Source organism: Saccostrea echinata, unplaced genomic scaffold, assembly GCF_033153115.1.
Source record: "Saccostrea echinata isolate AGI-Se365-2 ecotype Australia unplaced genomic scaffold, CSIRO_AGI_Sech_v1 ptg000040l, whole genome shotgun sequence".
NCBI classification, from domain to species: Eukaryota; Metazoa; Mollusca; class Bivalvia; order Ostreida; family Ostreidae; genus Saccostrea; species Saccostrea echinata.
The window spans coordinates 4,557,501-4,581,050 of record NW_026889789.1 but is presented as its reverse complement, the minus strand read 5'-3'; the positions used below and the strand labels follow the sequence as shown (position 1 = coordinate 4,581,050).

The 23,550-nt window shown below is 31.9% G+C and overlaps 2 protein-coding genes and 1 long non-coding RNA gene across 3 annotated transcripts in view; all 3 read right to left on the bottom strand.

The window, feature by feature from the left end:
* Positions 1-5,206, bottom strand: part of LOC133200529 (uncharacterized) — a 54,186-nt gene extending 48,980 nt beyond the window's left edge. Inside the window, exons 1-3 of the mRNA XM_061336316.1 lie at positions 5,179-5,206; positions 3,533-3,619; positions 470-610 (exon numbers count right to left, since the gene is read on the bottom strand). Of these exons, the coding sequence (XP_061192300.1) occupies positions 470-610; positions 3,533-3,619; positions 5,179-5,206 (256 nt within the window). The remainder of the gene's footprint in view (positions 1-469; positions 611-3,532; positions 3,620-5,178) is intronic.
* A 657-nt stretch (positions 5,207-5,863) lies between these two features.
* On the bottom strand, positions 5,864-7,693 carry LOC133200665 (uncharacterized). Its single transcript, XR_009722989.1, has 4 exons — positions 7,537-7,693; positions 6,242-6,349; positions 6,072-6,141; positions 5,864-5,973 (listed from the first exon to the last, which is right to left on the bottom strand). It is a non-coding gene; the product is annotated as an uncharacterized LOC133200665 (long non-coding RNA).
* A 13,605-nt stretch (positions 7,694-21,298) lies between these two features.
* LOC133200479 (uncharacterized) overlaps positions 21,299-23,550 on the bottom strand; it is a 2,441-nt gene continuing 189 nt past the window's right edge. The window contains exons 2-5 of the mRNA XM_061336271.1: positions 23,469-23,550; positions 21,904-22,004; positions 21,528-21,762; positions 21,299-21,408 (exon numbers count right to left, since the gene is read on the bottom strand). The exon at positions 23,469-23,550 is cut by the window's right edge and continues 50 nt beyond it. Coding sequence (XP_061192255.1) covers positions 21,299-21,408; positions 21,528-21,762; positions 21,904-22,004; positions 23,469-23,550 — 528 coding nt within the window. The remainder of the gene's footprint in view (positions 21,409-21,527; positions 21,763-21,903; positions 22,005-23,468) is intronic.

Here is a 23,550-nt window from a genome sequence, read left to right as displayed (position 1 = left end):
GTATCATAAGATTCTTTTGGTAACACTTAATCGTTTCCACTTGAACCTAGAAATCTAGATCTTGACTCATTTGACTGAATTTTCAACTAATGGGGATAACATAATATTCATGACGATTATTCTTACTGATTAGGTTTATTAAATAGAATGCGTTTTCATGGATAAATAAATAAAGCCAAGCCCGGTTCCTGGATTTTGGACCATGGACAAAAAATTAAAATTTCGGAAAAGGATTAATTAATTGCTCAGAACGAGTTGCATAACAGATGACACCGAGCAATCAGTTACAAGACTCTTTTTAAATTTAGTACTTCTTTTCATAATTAACTGCTGCCTTAACGCATACTAATACATCACAGAACAAAAAGACAAAAATTTAAAATCTTTCATTTCGTATCTTAGTCATTTGAACCAACAAGCACTCTTGTTTGTATAACGTTAGGAATTTTTTTTTGGCCTAGATTTTTACCAGTAACAGAATCAATACTTCTTATCGATGACCTCTCTGACTCAGATTCAGTTATGGTATCATTGACAACAGCCTCTTTATCACCATGCTCTCTCTTCTCCGGTTTGTTCCTGGTCTCTGTTTCTTGTATTTCTATTGTCCCTAAATAAAAATTGAATTCATAATATTTTTTTTGGAACGGCTTCATTTTTCAATTATTACACAAACCTGAAAAATTAGATTCTTGTGAACCACGACAATGAATTGGCATGTCATTTTTCCCTGGATAACAATTACCGAACTCTCTGCATTATATTTCAGGGTCGTAGATCTGAAAATTATTCTCATAATATAAACATTTAATTCCTACACCTTTTCACTCTATCGCTTGACAGCGTCGGACAACACACGTTCAGAAACAATAACGGAATCATTGAGAAAAATCTTAAATCGTTTCTTCATTTCTGTCTTGTTTGAACCTTGAGGTGATTTAAATGATTTTTAAAAAGTGAGTAGTTAGTGGATAATACATGATTTGTAGTTGAGTATCGAATTCGTTTTCCTAGTAGGACAAGATTTTTTTTATGTTTTCAAGAGTGCGAAGCACGAGTTAAAATATGAAAATAACCTTGTCTCATGAGTTATATAAATCCCGTATCCAAATATGAAGTATTACATTTTCTGTTTATTTGATTTTCTTTGAATTTCCCTCTGCCTCTCTCGTTTAGTTACACAGTGTCGAAGCCTCCAACGTCATAGGTTAGAGTTAGTTCAGTTGAAACATCATATCTTAGCGACTGTGAAATTGAAAACGAGTTCAACCACATATTTGAGTACTTTTTGCAGTTTAAGTCTCGGTTATGTTGGTTTACTTAACCCGCTCTTTATCTTATAACTGACCAGGGAGTTTTTATTTTCTTAAGAATATGCTTCGTGAAGTGAATGAAGGAAAATCGAAAGTTTTTTTGCACTTCTGTTATGCTTTCACACTGTTACACTTTTTTACAACTTCAAAAATGAACTTTATGTTTATCCTTTTCACAGCATATCTGTTATTAAGGCTATATCAATTTAAAATTAGACAATTGTTCAAATTTGCATAGAAATTTAGGCGGAAGGGCGGGTTTAATTATTATAACAAGGTTCTCCATCCCCCCCCGCCCCCCCCCCCCCCCAAATTTAACCGTGGCGCAACACTAACGTGGTGTTCATTTTCAAGGTCAGAATTTGCGAAGAAACCACAAAACAAATTGAAAAATACACAACACCTCTAAATCACTAGTTTTATACAGAAATGGTATTTCAATCATTTGCAATTCAACAAAAAAGATAACGATAAGCCAATCAATTGATATAGAGTAAAAATTAGAATGTTTCTAATATGAATAACCTGTGTTTAATGTGAATCTCCCTCCCTCGAACTACTTGCGAAATAATAAATAAACAAATGTTAGCTTATAGAATCTGAAAATAATAGTACCAGATGTAACGACTTTCTAAGTGTGCAACCCTGAATTCAAAAGAAAAAAAAAACTTTTATCTACATAGGTCCCAGTAAACCTAAGTATCTTAAAAAATGTTAATTAACATTTAAAAGCATATCTATTTAACAATTTAGAATCATAATATACCTTTTGATGGATGTTCTATAGTAACTTTTCAACTTCACCTTTATATGATTACGATACACGTACGATTTGTTTCACAGTTTCAATGCAATTTAAGAGACGTTGTTACGTTTAGTAAAGCTAGGCAATTAATTGCGCTAGCATTTAACATTTAATTTGTAAATACCGGAAATGCAAAACAAATTAAAAAAAAAAAACAAAAAAAAAAAAAACAAAAAAAAAAAAAAAAAAAAAAAACTAATCATTTTATTTTCATTTATGTAGTTTACGGGGACTGCATTGGAATAGTGCAAAAAGTATAGATAAAACTTCCCTGGTGATGGAAAAAAGCGGGAAAACCTTCCTATTGCCATTGTAACAAGTTCCTTTTAATTCTTAAAAAAAAAAAAATAAAGGTTAAATATGGTACATGTGTATATCTGGTGGGCGTATTTTTATATCCCTCTTTACAAATATAGAGGATAAATTGATTCTGCAAGCCAAACATTTGGTCCTTATTAGAGTATCTTAAATCTTTGTGTTAAAAAAGATACAATATTTAGAGATTCATTCTGGGATTTATAAATTAATATATCTATCTTTTTGTTCGATGAAGATTTAGAACTATTGCGCTGAATATTTAATTGTCGCGCTAAGGAATTTAGTTGTCAATGAGCCTCAACGTTTAACGGTCCATGGAGAATCCTTTTTATTGTTGAAAATCAACAAGAAGTTCTCCTTTTGCACAATCTCTAGATAGATTGCTATGTTTATTATTTGAAATATCTAAAAAAAAAATTCTTATACTTAAAAGTGCTAAAAACTCACTCACATATTGGTTACATGTATGCTAAACATAGATATTGCTTTGACGTAGTACACGAATTCCAATAATTTCTCATGCCCTTGCCGTGAATGGTTAACCTCATTTTTCTCATCTTAGTCCATTCTCTTATTACTTTTAGTGCGACCAAGTACTTCATTTCTTTTGTGTAAAAATATTACAGGTTTCCTTTGTCCTTACACGTAACATCTAATTGACCATATATTTCTTTTTCATTTTCTATTTTGCTATAAACCCATATTCATAAAATATCTTTAAAAGATTGTAGAGTTTCAAATTTAAATCTCTCATTATTTGTTTTTGCATTTTTATCTTATCTATACTGTCATATTATCTTTTCCGAATTTTTTTGTTGTCGATTTTTCTGCATTTTCCGCACGCAATTGTATTATGCATAATGCTAAGCAAATCTTAATACAAACGGTGGAAACTCCAAAACTTCTCTTACGTCTCAATTAGTGAAACATTCTTGAGTGTGACATAAAACAACATACACTCAATCAAATGACTGTATACCATGCCAACTGTTTTTGAATAAAATATAGAAATAAAACTTGGAAAAGGGGGCGATTTGATGGCTTCGGGTGGGGATGATAATTGAAAATATAATTTTACATGTATATGGAGGAATACCTTCGTTTATAAGTGTGTCTGTGGTTTCGAAATCAACCTGTTTCGACATCCGTTCCTCCGTATCGTTCTTCCTTGCCACTTTCTTATCTGAAATATGTAAATTATTAGTTAATGTATCAAACATATATTTTAGGAAATATGAAAAGTCATCAGTTATGAATTTTGTAATTGAAAATTTTTCAACAAGTATATTTAAGGATAAAAAAAAATGTATATATATCCAATCCTTTGTTTAAAAAAATTCTTTGTATTGCTATTAGTTCTCCAACTAACTTCAATTATACACAGTTTATTGCTTTAAAAAATTAAAAAAAAACAATCAATTTCAATCTTCATTCTGTGATTTTTTTTCAATGAAATAGTAACTTTTAAATTTTATAGCTCCTAATAGAGGGGAGGACAACTTTTTGAAATGTTCTTATTAAGGGATTTTCCATTATATAAACGATTTTTGACGTGTTCGGGAACTAGAAAGATTAATCAAAAAGACAAACCACATTTTATGAATCGTTAAATCCCATATCCAAACTATCATGTATATATAAATGTATAATGTATGAGATAATGTTAAGTGGAAAAGACAATGGGCACAGTCCTGAAGATCTCAATTATGAGAACGCACTCTTTTCTATTATATTTGTAGCTATGCCATGCCCCGGAAGTGACAGATAAAAGACCTGTCAGACAAGACATCAGATGAAAACGACCATTTAAGGAGGGGGTATTGTGGTATTGGCTGTGGCTATATATATTTTTCCTGTTACAAATTTATACATGCAATTTTAAAGCATCATTTAGCTAGGAGTGTAATCACCCAAAACCTGTCTTTACATTTTTCTATATGTATTAAACCTGCATTATTTCAGAATATGTGCAAAACACTATATATTTATCTGGTCAAGAATCAAACGTCTTTGACGTAACGATTTTTGTAACTGATATTGATATCGTATTGCCAAGTAACAGAATATTAGGAATTTAATCTTGTTAAACAGACCATTAAATATAATTCATCATTTGCAAAATCGTTCAAAACAGTATGACGAGGAAGAGAGAGATCTCCCTTGAAGAGTCAGTAATTACCATAAAACCATTGTGAACAAAATAGTCAAGTTCGGGAACATTTTAATCTGGAAGGTCAAAAATGGGAGCACATGATAGTAGTGGTTATTGATCATAACCAGGGATTGACAGATGCTCAGAGAAATAGCAATGAGAAGTTCTGGATGCAAATGTAGAACACAATCCGCCATATGAGAAATAGTTTTAACTTATATATATATATATATATATATATATATATATATATATATATATATATATATATATATATATATATATATATATATATATATATATATAATGACTTTACAAAGATCAACAAGCCCATTCTCTCTGAGGTGTGTAAAGTGAATCCACAGTATCTTTTGGGATATTTATCCCACTACTTACTCTTTGAGAATTTGAGAACTGATCATGTTGTATATCGAGAATTTGGCTAAGAGAAAGATAAATAAAAGGGGAGTTTAGAAGCAAATACCGTGAATGTTATGTGTTATTCATATGGCTCTAAGTTTGTTAAACAGTTATGCAGATTTATTTTCATCGATACTATCATTTTTTATGGAAGACAGTCAGCTATTTACGTTTCCCAGTCGGCCTTTCATCTGTCATTCGTGAAAAAAATAATGCAAAAGAACAACAATTATTCGGAAACTTCAGAATATGATATTTGTACAGATCGAACACTGTCGTTCTATAATACTTGAAAAGTGCTGCTAGAATCGTGAGGTAAACATGGTTGGAACAAAAACCTTAGGTTATATGTATATATAATCCAAAACATCGGGTAATGTTTCGTGTTAATGTGTACAATAGTTATTTTCTCGACCGAACAGTATGATTCTAGCAGTACTTTTTAGGCATACGCTATTTTGTCAGCTACATTATTTACTAAAAGAAACAATTAACCCCAGGGTAGTGTTGTTCTGTTAGTCAATGAAAAAAACACCGAGTGTCAGTTTATATCGCCAGTCAATAGATAGAAACACCAAAACATGTGAAACAGTTTTTGTATTCAAGACTATATAAAGTATTAAGCAACTTATCTGAAGAAGCTTTGGCAGTTTTAGTCTTCGCCAGGATGATTTATTTTCACCTATTACAGGTCGGGAAGTGTTCATTTCTTCCAACACTCTTCCCGAAGGGAAGAAGAGAAATCGGGAGATAAGTGTTGTAAATGTAATAAATATATATACAAATACATACATGTATATATGTATTCATTAGTTAACCTACATGTTATTTTGCTCCAAGGAAAAGTGATCCCTTTCAAGTAGAAAAGATAGAAAAGTATTGCAATAAACACAAATACGATCACCGCGATGACTACTCCAGCAATTATATGTGCGGTTTCAATCCCTGACTGAACGTCCTGATGCCTAAAAATAAATTTCAAAGTAGACATAATTATAATCCTGGCGTAAGAATTTGATTTAAACATACGACATAAAACAACAGAGTGCATAAATTCACCTACGTTTCGTTTGGACAGTTTACATTTGCTAAATAGCAACGTTTCTGTGGATTTATTTCCAAGCAGGCTGGATCTGAAACAATAATGCATTCGAGTTGTGTAATACAGGTTTTATTTGTACAGCCCTTCATCATTTATCTTTCTATTCCATCCATAAAAAGGGAAGGTCTTACATTTGTATACTTCATTGGTATTGTACGATTCCTTTGGACAGCCTTTGAGAAAAGTTGAGCAGTTGATAGCGTCTAGGTGGCCTGAAGATACTGCATAAGGGCATATATCTAAAAATGAAAAACAAGAGCATTAAATACTAAAAATGAGTTAATACCACCCTTAATTAAGACTTCCACAGCAATTCTTTGAAAATCTGATTTTGAAGTACTGTAGATCGAGTTCAGAAAGAAGACAGAGTTAGGTAATTATTTCTGTTTGTGTGTTATTCTAAAAAATAAAACTAAAAGTACTACTACACAAAAATGCCAATTATTTGATGTTTAACGTGCATTTTCAATATTTTTACAAATTCATTGAACCTTTTAACACGGAAGCACCCCCCCCCCCAAAAAAAAAAGATCAATGCCCGTTAATGGTCAATCGATTTCATAATACTGTTAATAATGCAGTCGAACTTAACGAATTAAATGTTGAATCCCAAATAAACAAATATTCATTTGATTTCGGTTGTAGAAGCATAATTTATACAATACAGGTCTTTCAGAATTACAGAAAAGGGTGATTGTCCCATTTTATATGTAAATGTAGTGCATTTACTTGGTAGACAGAGATACCGATAGTAAATATAAACAGTCATGTGGTGACTCACTCCCCATTTTACAAAATCCTATATCCTCCTATGATCGGGATCGGCTAAAGACTTTGACTGCTTGTTTTTTTTTTTGTTTTTTTTTAATTTGATTTTATTTCATTTTTGAATTAGTCTGCATGAATTCCATAAACATGAACTTAGATGGTTAAATTTTGAGGATTTTTTGGCTGTGTTTTACTTGACAAATTAGTGCAAAAATTATTATCTAAGCTCCAAAACCTGTGGAACGGAAAAAAAAAATACTATAAGGACCTAATGGCTATGCTAGCCGAATACACCATAAAGACAAACGCTGAAAATCTTTTTTCTTTTACAAAATCAATTTGCTTCTGCTTTAAAGCATTATCCTGAAAAAAAAATTTGAAAGATAAACTTGTCGATTGCATTATCTCAGATAATTATGTCAGAGGTTAGAAGGCCCTGACTGTTGATAAGAGGTACATGTACACTGAGCTCTTAGTAAACATCAGTTAGAGAGCATTAAGTGTTTAGAGGATAGGCTAAACGCATAAATTCAAATATAAACATGTATTATTTCTTCCAAGGTTCATTTGTACCGACTTGTTAAGGTATAGTATAAAAGTTATCAAATTGAACATATAATTTCATCAGGATATTTTTCAACAAAGAATTCTGACTCACTTGCTGCATATTTTCCAATACTACCCTGAAGACAGAATTCCACAAGTGAAGATCTGTCATCATTAGGTACACACTGGTAGAGGTTCCTTCCTAGTGTATCATTTGGGCAGTATAACTTATTACCATTGCTAAGCCAAGAGTAAGCATCCTTAGGACAAGCCGTCACAGATCTGAACTTCACATCCATATTTCGTCTACAAGAATTAAAATTAATCACTAGTATAATATATGAAATCAATTGAAAGCAGTAGAGGAAATTAGCGAACTAATTTGAAATGGTTTCAATGATTTGCTATATTTATTTCATTTAGCAGATTCTTTTTAATTCTCGGTGAAATAACAATGAACAAATAATGTCTATTTTTACAGGTCAGATGTGATATTATTGACAAGACAGAAGGATACAGGAGCGATTTTTGGTGGGTATTTTGATACCTAAAGATAACAATTGTATACACACGCAGAATTTTTAATATCTCCCAAAAGTCAAGATTGTTTATTGAATAGCATGTCTACAAAAATGTATTTTTTTTTTGAAAATATCGTGGATAGGTCTCAAAGACAAAATAAGATAAACAAAATTTTATCTTGGTTTTATATGGAACCAGCTAAGTGTCCGAAATGTATTCTTTGATTTTGCACTGGTTGCGTCTATTTTTGTAGCACCCCATATTGCACTTTAGCCAACATATTATCGGAAACATGTGGACGTGTTGGGATAAAAATGACATATTCAAACTTAGTCGTTAAATGTAAACACACCTAATGAGGACAGAATTTCCATACAGTGCAGGGTCTAACAATTTCATTTAAACCATTTTTTGCATTTATATATATATATATATATATATATATATATATATATATATATATATATATATATATATTTATCAAAACCTCTTTCTAAACTTTGGTTTTCTAAAACAAATACGAAAAAAATTATGCCGTACTTCCCAAGAAGAACGAGTCCTACAAAAGAATTTAAAACCTTTTTATTATAAAAGAAGAAATGCCTGTAAAATCTCTTTTTAAACGGTTTACAAGTTATTTTTTTTTTTTTTTTTTTTTACAATTTAACGTCTAATAGTCATTTTACTGTATAAATACTCCAAAGTAATTCAACGAAGGTAATGCTTCTATTTCTGAGATTTTGATTCCTTAAAAAATGACTAGTTAAAGGAAATATACATTATGTATAATTTAAAGTAATTTCAAGAAAGTCAGATTCATGCCGAGACTGTCTGACAACGTATTTGATTATTTGGGAGATTTTACTACTTGCTCATAAGAGCTAAGGGAAATTAACATCTTCAGGAAAAGTAACATGTTTTTAATATTGGAGTATAATGTATGTTGATCAGGCGGATTTCAGTGTCATTAAAAAGTTTATTTTTCACCGAGATTAAAATGACCCTAAATCTATTTTGTTGTTGATAATAAGTTTGGTCTGCCTCAAAGATTGTAAGTCTTATTGACCTAGTTGAAAACGAACATTTCCAAAATAAAATTATAGTAAATAATTCATAAAAACAATAGATATATAACACACAAAGTTTAAGGTTCTTCCTCTCGTAATTGGCTAGATATAGGCACTGTCTTCCATCTCAGGATAGTCTAAAATATGATTAAACGTGCAGTTACATACATGTAATATAAGAAGGTACGCTTATATATATAAGAAGATGCTGACTTTTCAATGAAAGGTAACAAAGATGACCTATATACAGAAGGTGTAGTACCTAGCCAAATCGAATATATAGACTAAAATCTTGTTGAAGGTGATAAAAGGTGTTGAACTCTCTTTAGTTTCACCTTATAAGAAAGGTGAGTAGTGATGCTGAATATGATACAGAAGGTGACGATGAAGTTCCTACTTAGATATTCTAAATACATCTTGAAGAGAATCCATGTCTAGATCTATAAACCTAATGTGTAAGCTAAAAAAAATGATAAGCTTTTAAGCCAGGTTGTCTTGCTGAAAAATAGTTGTCTATAGTATCCAAAGTGTCGATTTCTGGTGTGAACCAGTCTGATGTTATGTTATATCACGTTAAGAACTCATCTCTACTCATAAGCAAAGAACAAGAAGGAATCCACATGGAAAAAAAAATCTAAGTACCTTCCCTAACGGCCAAATCACCACAAGATAGACTTGATTTCTTTATTTGCAAGCACTTGTGTGATAGTCAAGTATGTAAAGAAAAAGGATGCATAACCAAAAACAAAAATGATAAACATTTGAAACAATTTATACTGGATTTATTTTCACTATATTTGTCTCAATTGCAAATGCACTCATAGGATGTAAATAACGACAAAGTTGGTTCTATTTTTGCAATCCAATCAAATATTATAAATGTGTGGGTTTTTTTTTTCTCTTGAATCTGTTCCCCTATGTTAAACAAAGTGCGCAGCCTTGAACATACATTTTTTGTCAATAATTTTTTATTGGAGAGGTACATGTACATCTTTGGTGAGGATATATTGTTCAATATTTCTGTAAAAAAAATAATGATTTGAAAATAAATTGTTTCTTTTGTTTAATTATTATTATTATTATTATCATTATTGGTTTTCTTTTTTTCTCTATAAGAAAAAAAATATTCATTTAATATGTGATTTGGATGCTGCGATATGGAATTATAAATTATTTACAGAATTAAAAAAAATGCATTATATATTTTAAATGGGCGAAATTGTGCAAAATATGCTATTTATTAATACATATTAGTTGCTCTCTTTAAGACCTATATCATTTAATACTCTAATACTGCCAAAATATATTCACTTCAAAATTGAAGTGCAGCAAAGGTTATAAACATTTTCTACATGGATGATTTGATATTACGAGAACTCATTGTTTCCTAATATATACCACGATTGTTCGTTGAAGAAATTTAGAACCAATTTTCTAAAATAGACATTAAATTTAAGGCCGGTTTTGAAAATGCATGTGAAGTTCATTATGCATCTTACATGGTTTATTTTATTAAAATTAGCCTACGCTTATAATATCCATGTAAATTTTCAAGGAGACGACATGTTTCATATATTTTTCTTTACCCCTGTAATGGGAACCTTACAGAATCAAGTTTTTCTTGTGTTGACATAAAAAAAGACACTATTAAATATATACTTACTGCTTGTTCGGGCTATCATAACCCATTGGGAGACTGGCCAACCTGATAAGGGCGGAGGACATTCCTGTTGTCCTGACAAGAAGTATCTAGTGATATTTTTTTGAAAACATTCGTTTTGTGTGTGTGTGTGTGTGTGTGTGTGTGTGTGTGCAGCCGACCAAATCGTCATGAAAACTATGAATGATTCGTTCAAACGATTTCTATATAGAAGACTCCAATTAAATCAAACGCCTTTGCACAACATTACAATTTTTAAAACGAAAGTAGATTTAACACTTCATTATTCAAAGGTAATATGTAAATAAATATTAATTCAGTTTTAATTATGCTTCATATAATTTTACCTCCAAGATTATCCTGGATCCATTAATAAAGAATATTTTTTGATGTTCTTCATGAAACAAAGACGGAATTCATAGTTCCTTTATAATCAATGTTATGATTTAAATATCCGGGTTATCTGTGTATTTATGTTGTGCTGTTAGTGTCATAAATATCTTCAACATTATCGTTTGTCAAGTAGTGCTTCCTTCATAGCAGCTGAAAATATATTTTCTTCTTAAATTTCTGACACAGTAAATAAAATATAGAGTTTCAACTTTGTTGAACTGAACAAAAATGTTTTCAGTTAATTTATCTGAACACTTGTCGTCCTCAATCTGACTGCCTGTTTATTTGCCCATCTGTAAACTTTTTAACATTTTTGATACTTCTTCTGCAGAACCGTTGAGCGATTTTCATTTGATCTTGGCATAAAGTATACTTAGACGAAAATTGCCCTTTAATGTTCTAATACTTTGAAATTTATATAGTAATTGGATGTTTTAATCAAAGAGAACATCAAGATATGTATTGCCATTTACCTTAGCTATGTTTTGGTGTAACTGTACGCTTCGAAGCATATACAGTTAAGGGTGCAATAAGGAGGCGGGATCTAATTTATACGGGAAATGATTACTATGGCATCACATTAAAATATACGTTCTTCAAATTACCACAAAATGAACTTATTTGCTATTTTAAACGGTTGGATATCTTTAAACTACATCAATACTTACTATGGCATGTATTTTTTTTTTTATGGTTAAATCTCACACGGCAATATGTAAACAATTCACTGATCGCAATGCACTTCTCAACGTGACGTCATATCGTAAAATTTGACACAGACTGTATGCAGTGAGAGGCGGATCAGCTTATTTTTTGTACAATGTATTTTGTAATTAAATAAAATATTATTTGCAGATATATAAGAGGCTATTAACATGGATGCGATGTCTATTTTATGATTTGGTTCATATACTTCCCGTACATTCCCTAGACAAACGATACTGCCATATATTTGTATTTAGATTCATTGATGGGTAATGAAAGGGTCATAATAAATCGAAATCTTGCAAGGGCATGTATGTACCCTCAATGCATTATGATAAGCTTTTACACATAAACTCAAGAGGTATGAAGACATTTGAAAAGTGCTGCTAACATGATGAAATCTTGCAAATGAAGTATATTTATTTAAATGAATAATTATGTAATTATATCTACATTTAATGTACTTGACCAGCAAAATATTGAACATACGGTCTAACAAATGTAATTTTAGCAATAAGATAGTAGAATCTATATAGGTTCGCAGCAATTTTCAAAAACTACAAAGAGTGTTGAAAATAATTATAAATTAAACTTAGATTTTTTAAATTGGTTATGCCCTTGCAATATTGGAATTTATAGATGATCTCAATACTGCAGGTATATGTGCTAATATCGCCTGACCGCCATATTACGTGACAAGTATAAATACGAAATGTAATCGTCCTCAACATGTAGTTTTCAACCACATTACATCTGTCCGATAATAGTAAAGTCCTAAAAAGAATCGCCAATCCTTGTAAAGAATGTATTTTCTATGTAAAAAAAATCACCTATATTTCCATTTGGCACCTTAATTGTATTGCGTAGAACATTCAACGATGACATCATCAAATGAATATGACGATTTTACCAATGGTTTTATTATATCCTTTGTAATCATCCACTATGCTTTTGTCTGAATCCAAAACTTTTATGTTTGAATGCCGTTGTCTACCAATGTTGTCCCCTATATTTTCTGTTGCAAAATAAAATAAAAAAAAAAAAAAAAAAAAAAAAAAAAAAAAAAAAAAATTAAAAACAACTACGTTCACCTGACATCTCCAGTTTTGACTGTGAACCTCTCTTTGGCCGAGACGGAACATCCACCATTTCTAAACATTTATCAATTTCCTGATACTCCGACTCAACATACTGATGAACATGACCTTTATGACCTTTGTCTTTATCCGGATCTAACATGCTATATTGTTTTTATCGTGTGGTTTAATTGCGGAGTCACTAGATACGTTTATTTGATTATTTTCTCCAAATTTTTCTCGTTCTTTGTGCAGATTTTGATCTCAAAATTAGTTGCATGATGATAACTATAAATAGAATAGCTAACAACAAACCCATACCGAATATTAAATAATTACTGTTAAACTGTTCTGCAATAGTTATAACAGATGAACATGAAGTTGTTTGTATCTCTGATGAGTGCAAAACTGTGCTGCTTTTTACTGGTAAATGAGGTTTTTCTGTTAGTGATGTTGATATTTTGTCACTCCTTCTCACAAAATCAGCTAGGTTATCCAGTTTTTGATGTTCCTGTTAATATTGTTGGTGTGTTATTGTTAGATTAAGTTCTTGATGACCTGTTATTAAAGAATGAATTACATGAAATAAATTTTTAATTCGTAACACTTTCTCATTTAAACAGCATCTGCACTGGCTTACTTAACTTTCGTATGTATACAGTGCCTCTAACTGCCTGTGTGGTCACATGTACAATTTAAGTTGACTCATTCCAAAATACCCTGTAACATGGCCACAATCATCGGGGAAACAAGTGCACTCTTCTCCCAATCTTGACCAAATGTTCCACATTAATAACTTCTATCACACTTTTCCCAAGGTATCCTGGCGTACATACTATAACCAAAACAGATACATTTTTGTTATTTGTTTCGTTAAGGAATTTGTAGTTTTCTAATGAAGAAAATCAATGTAAATGATTGATAATGTAAGCAAGAGAGGTTATCATGTACACGATACGTACAAAACACACGTAAAAAGTTAAAGTGATAAGAAATATAATCTGCTCCCCACGTAACCATTCATACAAGGTTCCATACCAAAATATTAATGCACTTAGTACGGTTAAAAATGATACAAAAACAAATTTGAAATTTTCAAGTTCACAAAATTACGTTACAAAATTATGAAATCACCTGAAAAAAACTCTCTAAGTGTCTAAAATACATATTATAAAGTCACATGCCACTCGCCACATCTCCATAGCATGCTTGAAAATGGGTGCACTTAAAATCATACATTTACAATTCCTGTTTTTGTCCTTGTTATAGTTAGCGCAACAGACGGTAGGCTTCTGAAAAATAATAAACATCTTTTTAAATAAGACCCTAAGTGTTTCACTCAGTGTAACCATTACAATTATAGATACATAGTGATAGGGTACTTTAACTTATTTCTGATAAATCAAAGTGATACTGACCCTCAAATAATTATTTTATTAAACTAAATATTGTCAAGTGGACATTAAGCTTTCGACTTTAATTTGAGTTAAATAACTGGGGATCTTGTTTTTGTGCGGATTTTTTTATTCTTGAATTTTTAATAACTTCAATATTCTTCTGCTGAAAGATAAAGTTGGACATAATGATAAGAAATATTTCCGGCTAAAGACGCATAATTCTTGACCAGCGATGTTTGAACTAGAAAATATGAAAAAAAAAATCCTCAAAATAGCAATACACAACAAAATAAACACATTGACATTAAATTATGAATTCAAACCAAGGAGTTCTTAAAAAAAAAAATAGTATGATAGGAAGTCACCAATGACGTAAATTATTATTTTTCCAGTACAGAATTTTCAATGTTTTAATTACTCTATTTAAACGAATAAAATATACCATTTCCAAGTGTCTTCTCGTTTTATCCAGGAAAAAAATGATCTGCTTCTTGAAGAAACCATTGATAAGTTCCACTGACTAATGGTGCTTTTCTTTGTATTTGGTTTAAATAACTGAAGCCACTGTGTTTATCAACTGTATAAATGCACCTTTAAAGTGCTCCCAATGGAAGCTATGCTGGTCAGGTAGATTACTGTGTTTTTTATCAACTTTACATCACGGGTTGAAAAATAATAAATCATACAATTTGGTTTCTTGCTTCACTCATTGCTCTACTTTTATGTTGCTTAAGGAGATACAACATCTATTTATAGCATTCATTTACAACAAGTCACCGTTTATGCTACAACATTCTATATTTTTAACAGATAATGAACATATTTGTATTATCACAATTTTCCTTTTTTTCATTTATTATCCGGAATTACATCTTTGTTAATCTTTCCTTTTTGCACGTGATTGTCTCTCAGACTTCCATAGTCCAGCATGGTGTACTTCGTTACATTATTACGTACTCAATTTGTTATGCTCTTTAGTGCATTATACTCAGCAAATATTTACAATTATCCAGCGTACTGTGTCCGTTTCACAAATGTTGTAAGACAAAACTTTAGATATGCCTTAGTTTTAACTTAGGAAGTTCCTAAGATTAGTCACAGCTGCTTAACGAAAAAAAAATCTCACCCAAATTTAATCTAAGACATTTCTTAAGGTGTGGTATGGACTAATGATGTAACAGTTCACTCTACCTACAAAGTCATGGCATACTGTAAGAAGGTTTTCGGCATGAGTAATCTTTAGTCTGTGTCAGGTTAATTCAAGTAACAAGAACTTGAGCTTGACAAAAAGGAGGACCAGGAGATTAAGGCTTACCATTCACTTTCAAAGCAATTGGAAAGAGTTTTGGTTTATCCGACGCACTTTAATTTTTCCCTGAAGAAATATAGGTGATTTTCAGAGTTTGTGTTATTATGCCTTTACTCATCTATGCTCGATATACGGTATCTGAGGTTTGTGCGTCTCCGCCTTCACATAGGTTTATACAACCTCTTTTGACTGTGTTAACTAGCGAACCTTACCAGAAATTCCTTGATAAGCAAACAGTACTGTATGAAAGAGAGGGGGTGGGAATTAGTCTAAAGCGCTATATATACATATACTAGCTCAGACTGCATTTCAACTAGTATTCTATATGACCTGTGACAAAACCTTACCGATGACTTCTTGACATTCATGTATAAGTTGGCATTATTTTCATACCAAATGATAACAAATCATTACCAGTCAGAACTAAAATTCTGAAAGTAATGGAGATGTAGGAAACCTACTGTATACTTACAGGCTTGATATTGATTATGTGTTCTTGAAACACTTTTTTTTTATTATTAATTTTGCTTAGCTATGATTATTTTTTTTACTACTTTCTGTTTAACTTTTTTTCTTTTTTTTTTTAAATCACTTTCCGAACTATTTATTTATTGAAGGCATTATTTTTAAGTAAAATATTGCAAATAAACACATGTCGAAAAATTACGTTCATCTGTCATAATTGATAAATGTTTAAAGTAGAAAAAAGGAGAGTAAAGAGCTCTAATAGAATATTTAAAGACAACCAAACAAAGAATATTCGGAATTAGAATCTGGAACCGTCCTTCGTTGTAAAATATTTCATTCTTTTTATTTGAGAAGACAGTCTCCCTGTTTTAGGATGGGTTGATCAAGGTTTACGAAGAAGCATTTTCACTACCTTTAAAGGGTTGTACATATCCCACCTAAACCAGCCCATAGTATTATTTCCGTACGAGTCTTACGTGGCTGTCAATTTGTTTCTTAGACAACCCAGACTCCACCAGGCTGTATTATAATCCTCTGCGCAATTTCCGGAATTATAAGCTCAGACCGGATTTCAATTAGTATTCTATATGACCTGTGATAAAACCTTACCGATGACTACTTGGCATTTATGAGTAAATGGACATTATTTTCCAACCAAATGATAACAAATCATTACGAGTCAAAACTAAAATTCTGAAAGTATTAGACAGGTAGGAAACCTACTGTATACTTGCAGGCCTGATTTTCATTATGTGTTCTCGAAACACTTTTTAAAATATCAATTTTGCTTAGCTATGATTATTTTTTTTTACTACTTTTTGTTAACTTTTTTATTCTTTCTTATTTTTTGAACCACTTTTCGATTTAATCATGTAATGAAGACAAAAATGTTTTTAAAAGTAAAATGTTGCAGATAAACACAATTTGAAAAATTACGTCCATCGGTCATTATTGATAAATGATTTAAAATAGTAAAAAAAAAGAAGAGAGTAAACAGTTTTAATAGAATATTTAAAGCCAACCGAACAAAGAATATTCGGAATAAGATCTTTAATATGGAACCGTCCTTGGTTGTAAATTATTTCATTTCTTCTGATTCGAGAAGACAGTCTACCTGTTTTAGGATGGGGTGTTCATTACGGAGAAGCATTTTCACCACGTTCAAAGGCTTGTACATATCAGAACCATACCAGCCCATAACATTACTTCCGGATGAGGCGTGCGTTGCTGTCAATTTGGTTCGTAGACAACTCAGATTCCACCAAGCTGTTTTATAGTCCACTGCGCAGATTCCGGAATTAATTTGTATAATGGTCGACATCCTTTGCAGAGAACGGGACATTATTGTGGAAAGCAGTACTATCACCTATTAAATTAAAATCTATGTATATTTAAGAAAAAAATATTATAAGGCGGACATTGATAAATCAATGGGGAAACTCAATATTACTAAACGTAATTCGTAGTTTAGAATGAAGAGGGAAATAATTTTTGATAAACTGGAATTGATGTCCATGTACAATGAAGATATATTTCTATATCAATTTAAACAATGTTGAAAATTAGCTATTTTTTATTCACTTTATTTATTTATTTAATTTTTTTTATCCATATAGTTTAATTATTTATCTGTTTACCTGCATCTCCAGTATAACTGCAAACCGTCATAAGATAATTAGTTGAAGTCGATCTAACATTAAAATTAATATACTCTGCCTACGCAGTGTTTGAAGAGATATCCTGGAATTCAATTCTAAGGACGGTGTATCCCCCCGGCTGTCAACAGATGGATGTATAGGTTTCCTACAATCAAAGAAGACTCAGTATAATGTTTTATAGACTGATTTTTCTTTGTGACCCAGCATCAGGACTCGGCCATAGTCACTGGCTGGGTATATTTGCTACCCCTACCCCTGCCCCCTCGCAATGAAAAGCAGGCGAATCAAGTGCCCGTGGAAGCGACTGGAAAAAAGAAAACGGGGACAGGCGTTCAAATAAATTAGCAAGATGTGTTTTATAAACACAAAAGTCCCGAAAGTGGTCATTTCTAATGGAAGACAATTAGTAGAAGGGGTTTTCACAAACGATAAAAAAAAAGTTCTATCAAAGTTGATTGGCCTACTGTAGGCCTATATGTGGGTTGGACAGTCACCCTTATACCTAACATAAACCTATCGCCTTACAAGCTTTATATTAAATATATGCTAACGTCAATCACTCACGTACAACATTGCATTTAGAAAAAAATAAAATATCCTGTTTTGAGTTTCATTTGCAAATGAAGTTGGTCACGTGATCAAATCCTATAACGTCCGAAGGCGTGCAAATATCACACATTGAACCAAAGACATAAATGTTTTATTTATTGTGTCTCTGATTAAATAATAACAAAGACGTTCCATAGTAGCGAAATAAATAATGATTTAAAACAAAATAACGAAAATTATCTACCCTATACATTAACAACACGTGAAGTCTCCAGATTGACAACCTAACTAATGCTACCCGAACAATTTTTAGCAAACTATGTATCAAGATTTTATTGAGACCTTTTACTAAGTTAACAAGGCGCTACAAACCTTGCGAGAAATGACGAGGAAGTGTAATAAAGTAACTTTTGACGTTACAGTGTACTTGAGAGTTCTCCGTGGTGACAAAACACGTTGAATTTAAAATTAAGTAGCATGAGTTCAACCGAACGAAACTTCACACAACGACAAAAAAATGTTTTTGTACTTAAAAAATATGTTAATTATAAATTTTGTAAAAATAATATCATGAAAGGCGTTTTTGTCTACGTATTTTGTGAAAGACCCTCGTGATTGGGTAAATATCACATAGATGTCTCGTAAATCATTTGTCGCAGTGCAATGGATCTACCCTCTTTACAGGTATTGTTATCCATCGGTGTATAATGTTGAACATATTTCACTCCACAAGTCCTTAAGTTCTGTGATTCAGAAGTTATTATATATTTAGGAAGGTAAAGGTTATGACATAAACACATAATGAAAGATATAAAGACAGGATAATAACAACACCTCCCTCCCCCAATCTTCGATCTCGGTACGAAAAATTATTATTTTTTTCCTTAAGGACGTATGGTAGTGACGATTTTGAATCCACCGCGCAACTCCGAATGACGTAAATGAATCGTATGTCGTTCATCTCTTTAGTAGAGTTGGAAATAAAATTTACAATGCAACTTATTTTAAAGATATACTTGATATAAAATCATATAAAATGTGACTAAAATTTCATTGGATTCAAACTAACAACAAGTCGAGGTAGTTTTACGACTTATCTTACTTTTCGGTAATGTAAACAAAGCGGATGTTTCGAAAAGAATGAAATGCGGAGAAAACGAGGATTTTCGTCAACCAAATCTATTCAGCGGCACAGCAAGGCTTCGTTGACTCAAGAAAGGCGATGGTGAGCTGCGTCTGACTGAAAATTACTGTGCAAAGATTAAACCCATCATTCGAATCACAAACGCATGACAACTCTAGCCTAGCAAAAACGATCTGCCCAGGTTTGTCTCTAGTATTTGACACCATTTAACTAACATTACCTCAGAAATTCAGTAAAAGTGATTGTGGCTCAGCTAAATACCGGTATTAGATAAGATATATATATATTTATATATATATATATGAGTGAACTGGGTACTTTTTTCTGAATTGGGGGCATGAGTGAACTCACAACATTATACACTGCATGATAGATCATTTTTAGCAAAAATTAGGTTAAGTGCACATAATTTAGAAATTGAAAAAGGTAGATATGTTGAAATTAATAAAAATGATAGGTTGTGTAAAGTTTGTCAAAACCTTGATATTGAGGATGAAAAACATTTCATTTTGCTCTGTCCGAAATATGAAGCACAGAGAAAAATATTCAAAACAAAATTATCTACTTTCCCTAATTTCAACCAAACAATCCATAATAATGACAATTTGTTAAAATCATTGATGAAAACCAGGTGTAAAAGGGTTCTTAAAATAATATCTTCATTTTTATGTCAAATATCTGATATTAGAAAAAAATGTTCTAGCTATAAATGAGTAACTACATTGTTATGAATCACCTCCCTTACCAAAAAATAAGGCTTCTGGCGAAGTACTGCGGCAAATCTGCCGCAAACTTAGCGGCAAGGTTACTGCAGATTGTTTGCAGCAACCTTACGGCGACTTTTTACCATGCAAATGAAGTTTGCAGTAGACTTGCCGCAAACTTGAGATAGCCAAATATGGTTTATGGTGAACCTGTGGTGAAGTTTTGCGGCTAACCTTTGGCAAACTTCTGATAGCCATGTACAGTTTGCAGCGAACCTCCGGCAAACCTTATCAGATAGCCTTATATAGTTTGCGGTTAACCTCTGGCAACTTTCAAATATTTAATACTCTCCCAAACTCCCAATGGCTATAAATAAATTTAATGCATTTAATTATGAACACATTAATCATGGACTTGCATCTAACATGGATTGTCCAATTAAATGAGGGATCACTTGCACTCACATGATCTTTATAAAAATAGAAAATCAAATGACAATTTAAATTTTTAAAGCAATGGTTATTCCTTAAGGATTACTTTTGTAGTCACTGGGGCCTCTTCTTCAAGGTATATGACATTTTGTAACCAAATGTGAACATTAATCAACTGCAATTTGACTCAAGTTATCAATGGTCTAGTAAAATTGTACACCACAACACTTTCTACATGCAAGTGTCAGAATTTACAATCAGCTAGTGACTAAGAGGATAATACATGTACTAGTTACTGCATTTCTTTTGTGAAGTGTTTTGCCTTGCAGGTTTCAAAAAAAACTACACAGTGCGAGTATGAACTATGACTAATGTAACAGTATCAATAACAAATAAATCAATTAATACTTGCTTTAATATGCATAAAAAATACCAGGTACATCAATTTAAAAGAATTTGCCACAGATAAATGTTTCCACAAAATAAGCTTTCTAAAAATTATATAAAAACAAGTATACACGAGTTACAATCAGATATTATGCACTGAATCAGTTCAGGATTGTTGGTATTCAAGTCCACTTACAATGAAAAGCCCATTTGATATATACATAAATATATGATATGAAAACATGCATTTTACTTACAATTGGATGAAAAAGCATGAATTTCATTTGAAATCACAGCACTTAATCCAATGTTAGCAAATTAAGATCCAATGGTTTTCAATGCCATTAAGAGAAAAACTACACAATGTTGATTTTTCAACTAAATGAATAAATGCACAGGACATCTACTTAGATAGTCTGTTTTCTTTCACAGCACGGCACATGGTTCCAATCTTTGTGTTTATGGCTTTCACAATGTCTGTGTTGTCCATTCCCAATGCTGTGATTGCAAATGCTGTAAGGAAAGAAATAAAAAAAATAAATTAAATTTATATAAATAAAATTCATATTAAAAAGATATAATGAATAAAATTAGTGGAAATAGTTTAAAAACATATTTTATTCTGATCTCACCTTTCAAAGCCTGTCCAAGAGGTGTCTGCAACAAAATCATTGCAGTTTTTTTCTGCAACTCTTTCGGTTCATAAAAGCCATTCATTACTAATTTCAAACAGTGAGGTTTTGTCTTCCCCCTAAAAAGACTCTTGATGTTGGCCATCCACTTTGCATCAATGTAGATGTCGTGGCCCTCCACAAATTTGACATAGCCCCGTGGGACTGTGAAGTTTTCTGGGTTCTCAGCAACAATCTAAATTATTGATAAAAATGATTAATCAGACTTAGATATTACTTATCTACAATTTTTTTTTTAAAAAATTTAAGGGAAATTAAGAAAATTTGGATGCATTGTTGATGATTTAAGTTGAAAGTGGTAACTCATATTACTTACATAACAACATTTATCTACACAGATCCCCCTCTTGGGAAGGTAGTGGTTATCCTGACTGGTGGACGATGTTGCTTTGTCAGAATTGTTTTCCTTTAATGTGTCTGATAAAAAAAAAATCCAGTATATTATTAGAGAGAGAGAGGTGGGGATGTACAGTATATATAGTTAATAAAATCAATATATCTTTTTTTGCATGTACTTTCAAAATTTAAAAACCAATTATGAATAAATCCAATCTGATATTTATGACATAACCATTTACCAAAATGTTACCGCAATATATATTTTTTTTCAATGTAAATTAAAACATACAGACAGATACTCAAAATGTATTCACATAGAAAGCAGATATTTTTTAAAACAGTAACCTAATTCTGCCCTCAATTTAAGAGCTTCTGATTTCCAGTAAGAAATATCCCTTTCTTGTTGTCTTTGAAACTCTCTACAACTATTCAACTCAGTCTCTTTCAGTACACAATCCCCACAACCATTGTCTGAGAGGGCAGATAGAAATGAGCTTGACTGTGAGGATGTACTTGGAAAGGTTGACACGTCACCAGCATTTAGGTTAATGTTAGCGCTACTGTCACAATCATCATTGTCTACTGTGCATGGAGTGTCAGTTGTTAAATTCAAAAGATGTGTAGAACTATCTGAATGAGAAGGGGGACATTCGGATGAAGTGGATGAATTAAGTTTTGGGGGAGATGGCACATTCATCATGCTACTGTTAGGTAAGACTGAGAGAGAATTTTGGTTGGCTTGATAGAAAGGATAAAAGAATGATGAAAGAGGATGGAAGTGGGGAGGAAACCCTAACCCTCTGTTAAAATGAGGAAGAGAATCAACAGAGCATGCTGGAGAAGACTGAGTTTGAGAAGAGGACTTAACTGGTGAAGGATTAGAATCAACAGAGCATGTCTGAGAAGACTGGGTTTGAGGAGAAGAGGACTTAACAGGAGAAATGGGCTCATATTCTGGAGGGTTTTGGTGGCTACTGGACAAGGTGGTAGAGCAGGCAGTTGCAGAGGAGGATGTTACAGAACTTGACACATCTATGTTATGAGAACTTACATGTATATCATGCGATGCTGTTAACAAACTAGACTTAAACAGCTCCTCCGCCGTCACCATCTCCGTCTGCTTTCGTGCAGACTCTATCTTTTTCTTTTCCTCATTTTTTTCTGAAATTTAAAAATTTTCTGTTAGATAGATGAAATATGTGGAGATAACGAACAAGTCCATTAAACATTACAAAATAGGAGCAGAGCAAACAGGGACATCTAAACATCAGGGGTGGGATCAGGTGCCATGCAGGAGTGAGCATCCCATGCCAACTGGTCACACCCACTGTGTGCTCCTTGTCATGATCGAGAAATAGCGGAAAAATCTGTCGACAATTCAGTGTGTAAATAATGGTCTAACAATTAGTATGAAAAACGTCAGTCAGAATTTGACTCAATGGTAGATTGTATTTGCTGTATATACCCATATATAATGAAATTCTGATTTATAGATTTTTGAAAAATTTGGACTTCACAGTAATATACGAAAAAAAAACCCACCTTTCTTTTTTTTCTTGAGGGCTGCTTCCTCTGCACTGACTTCAGAATCAACTGTCTTATCTACTTTCCTCTTCTTCTTTGT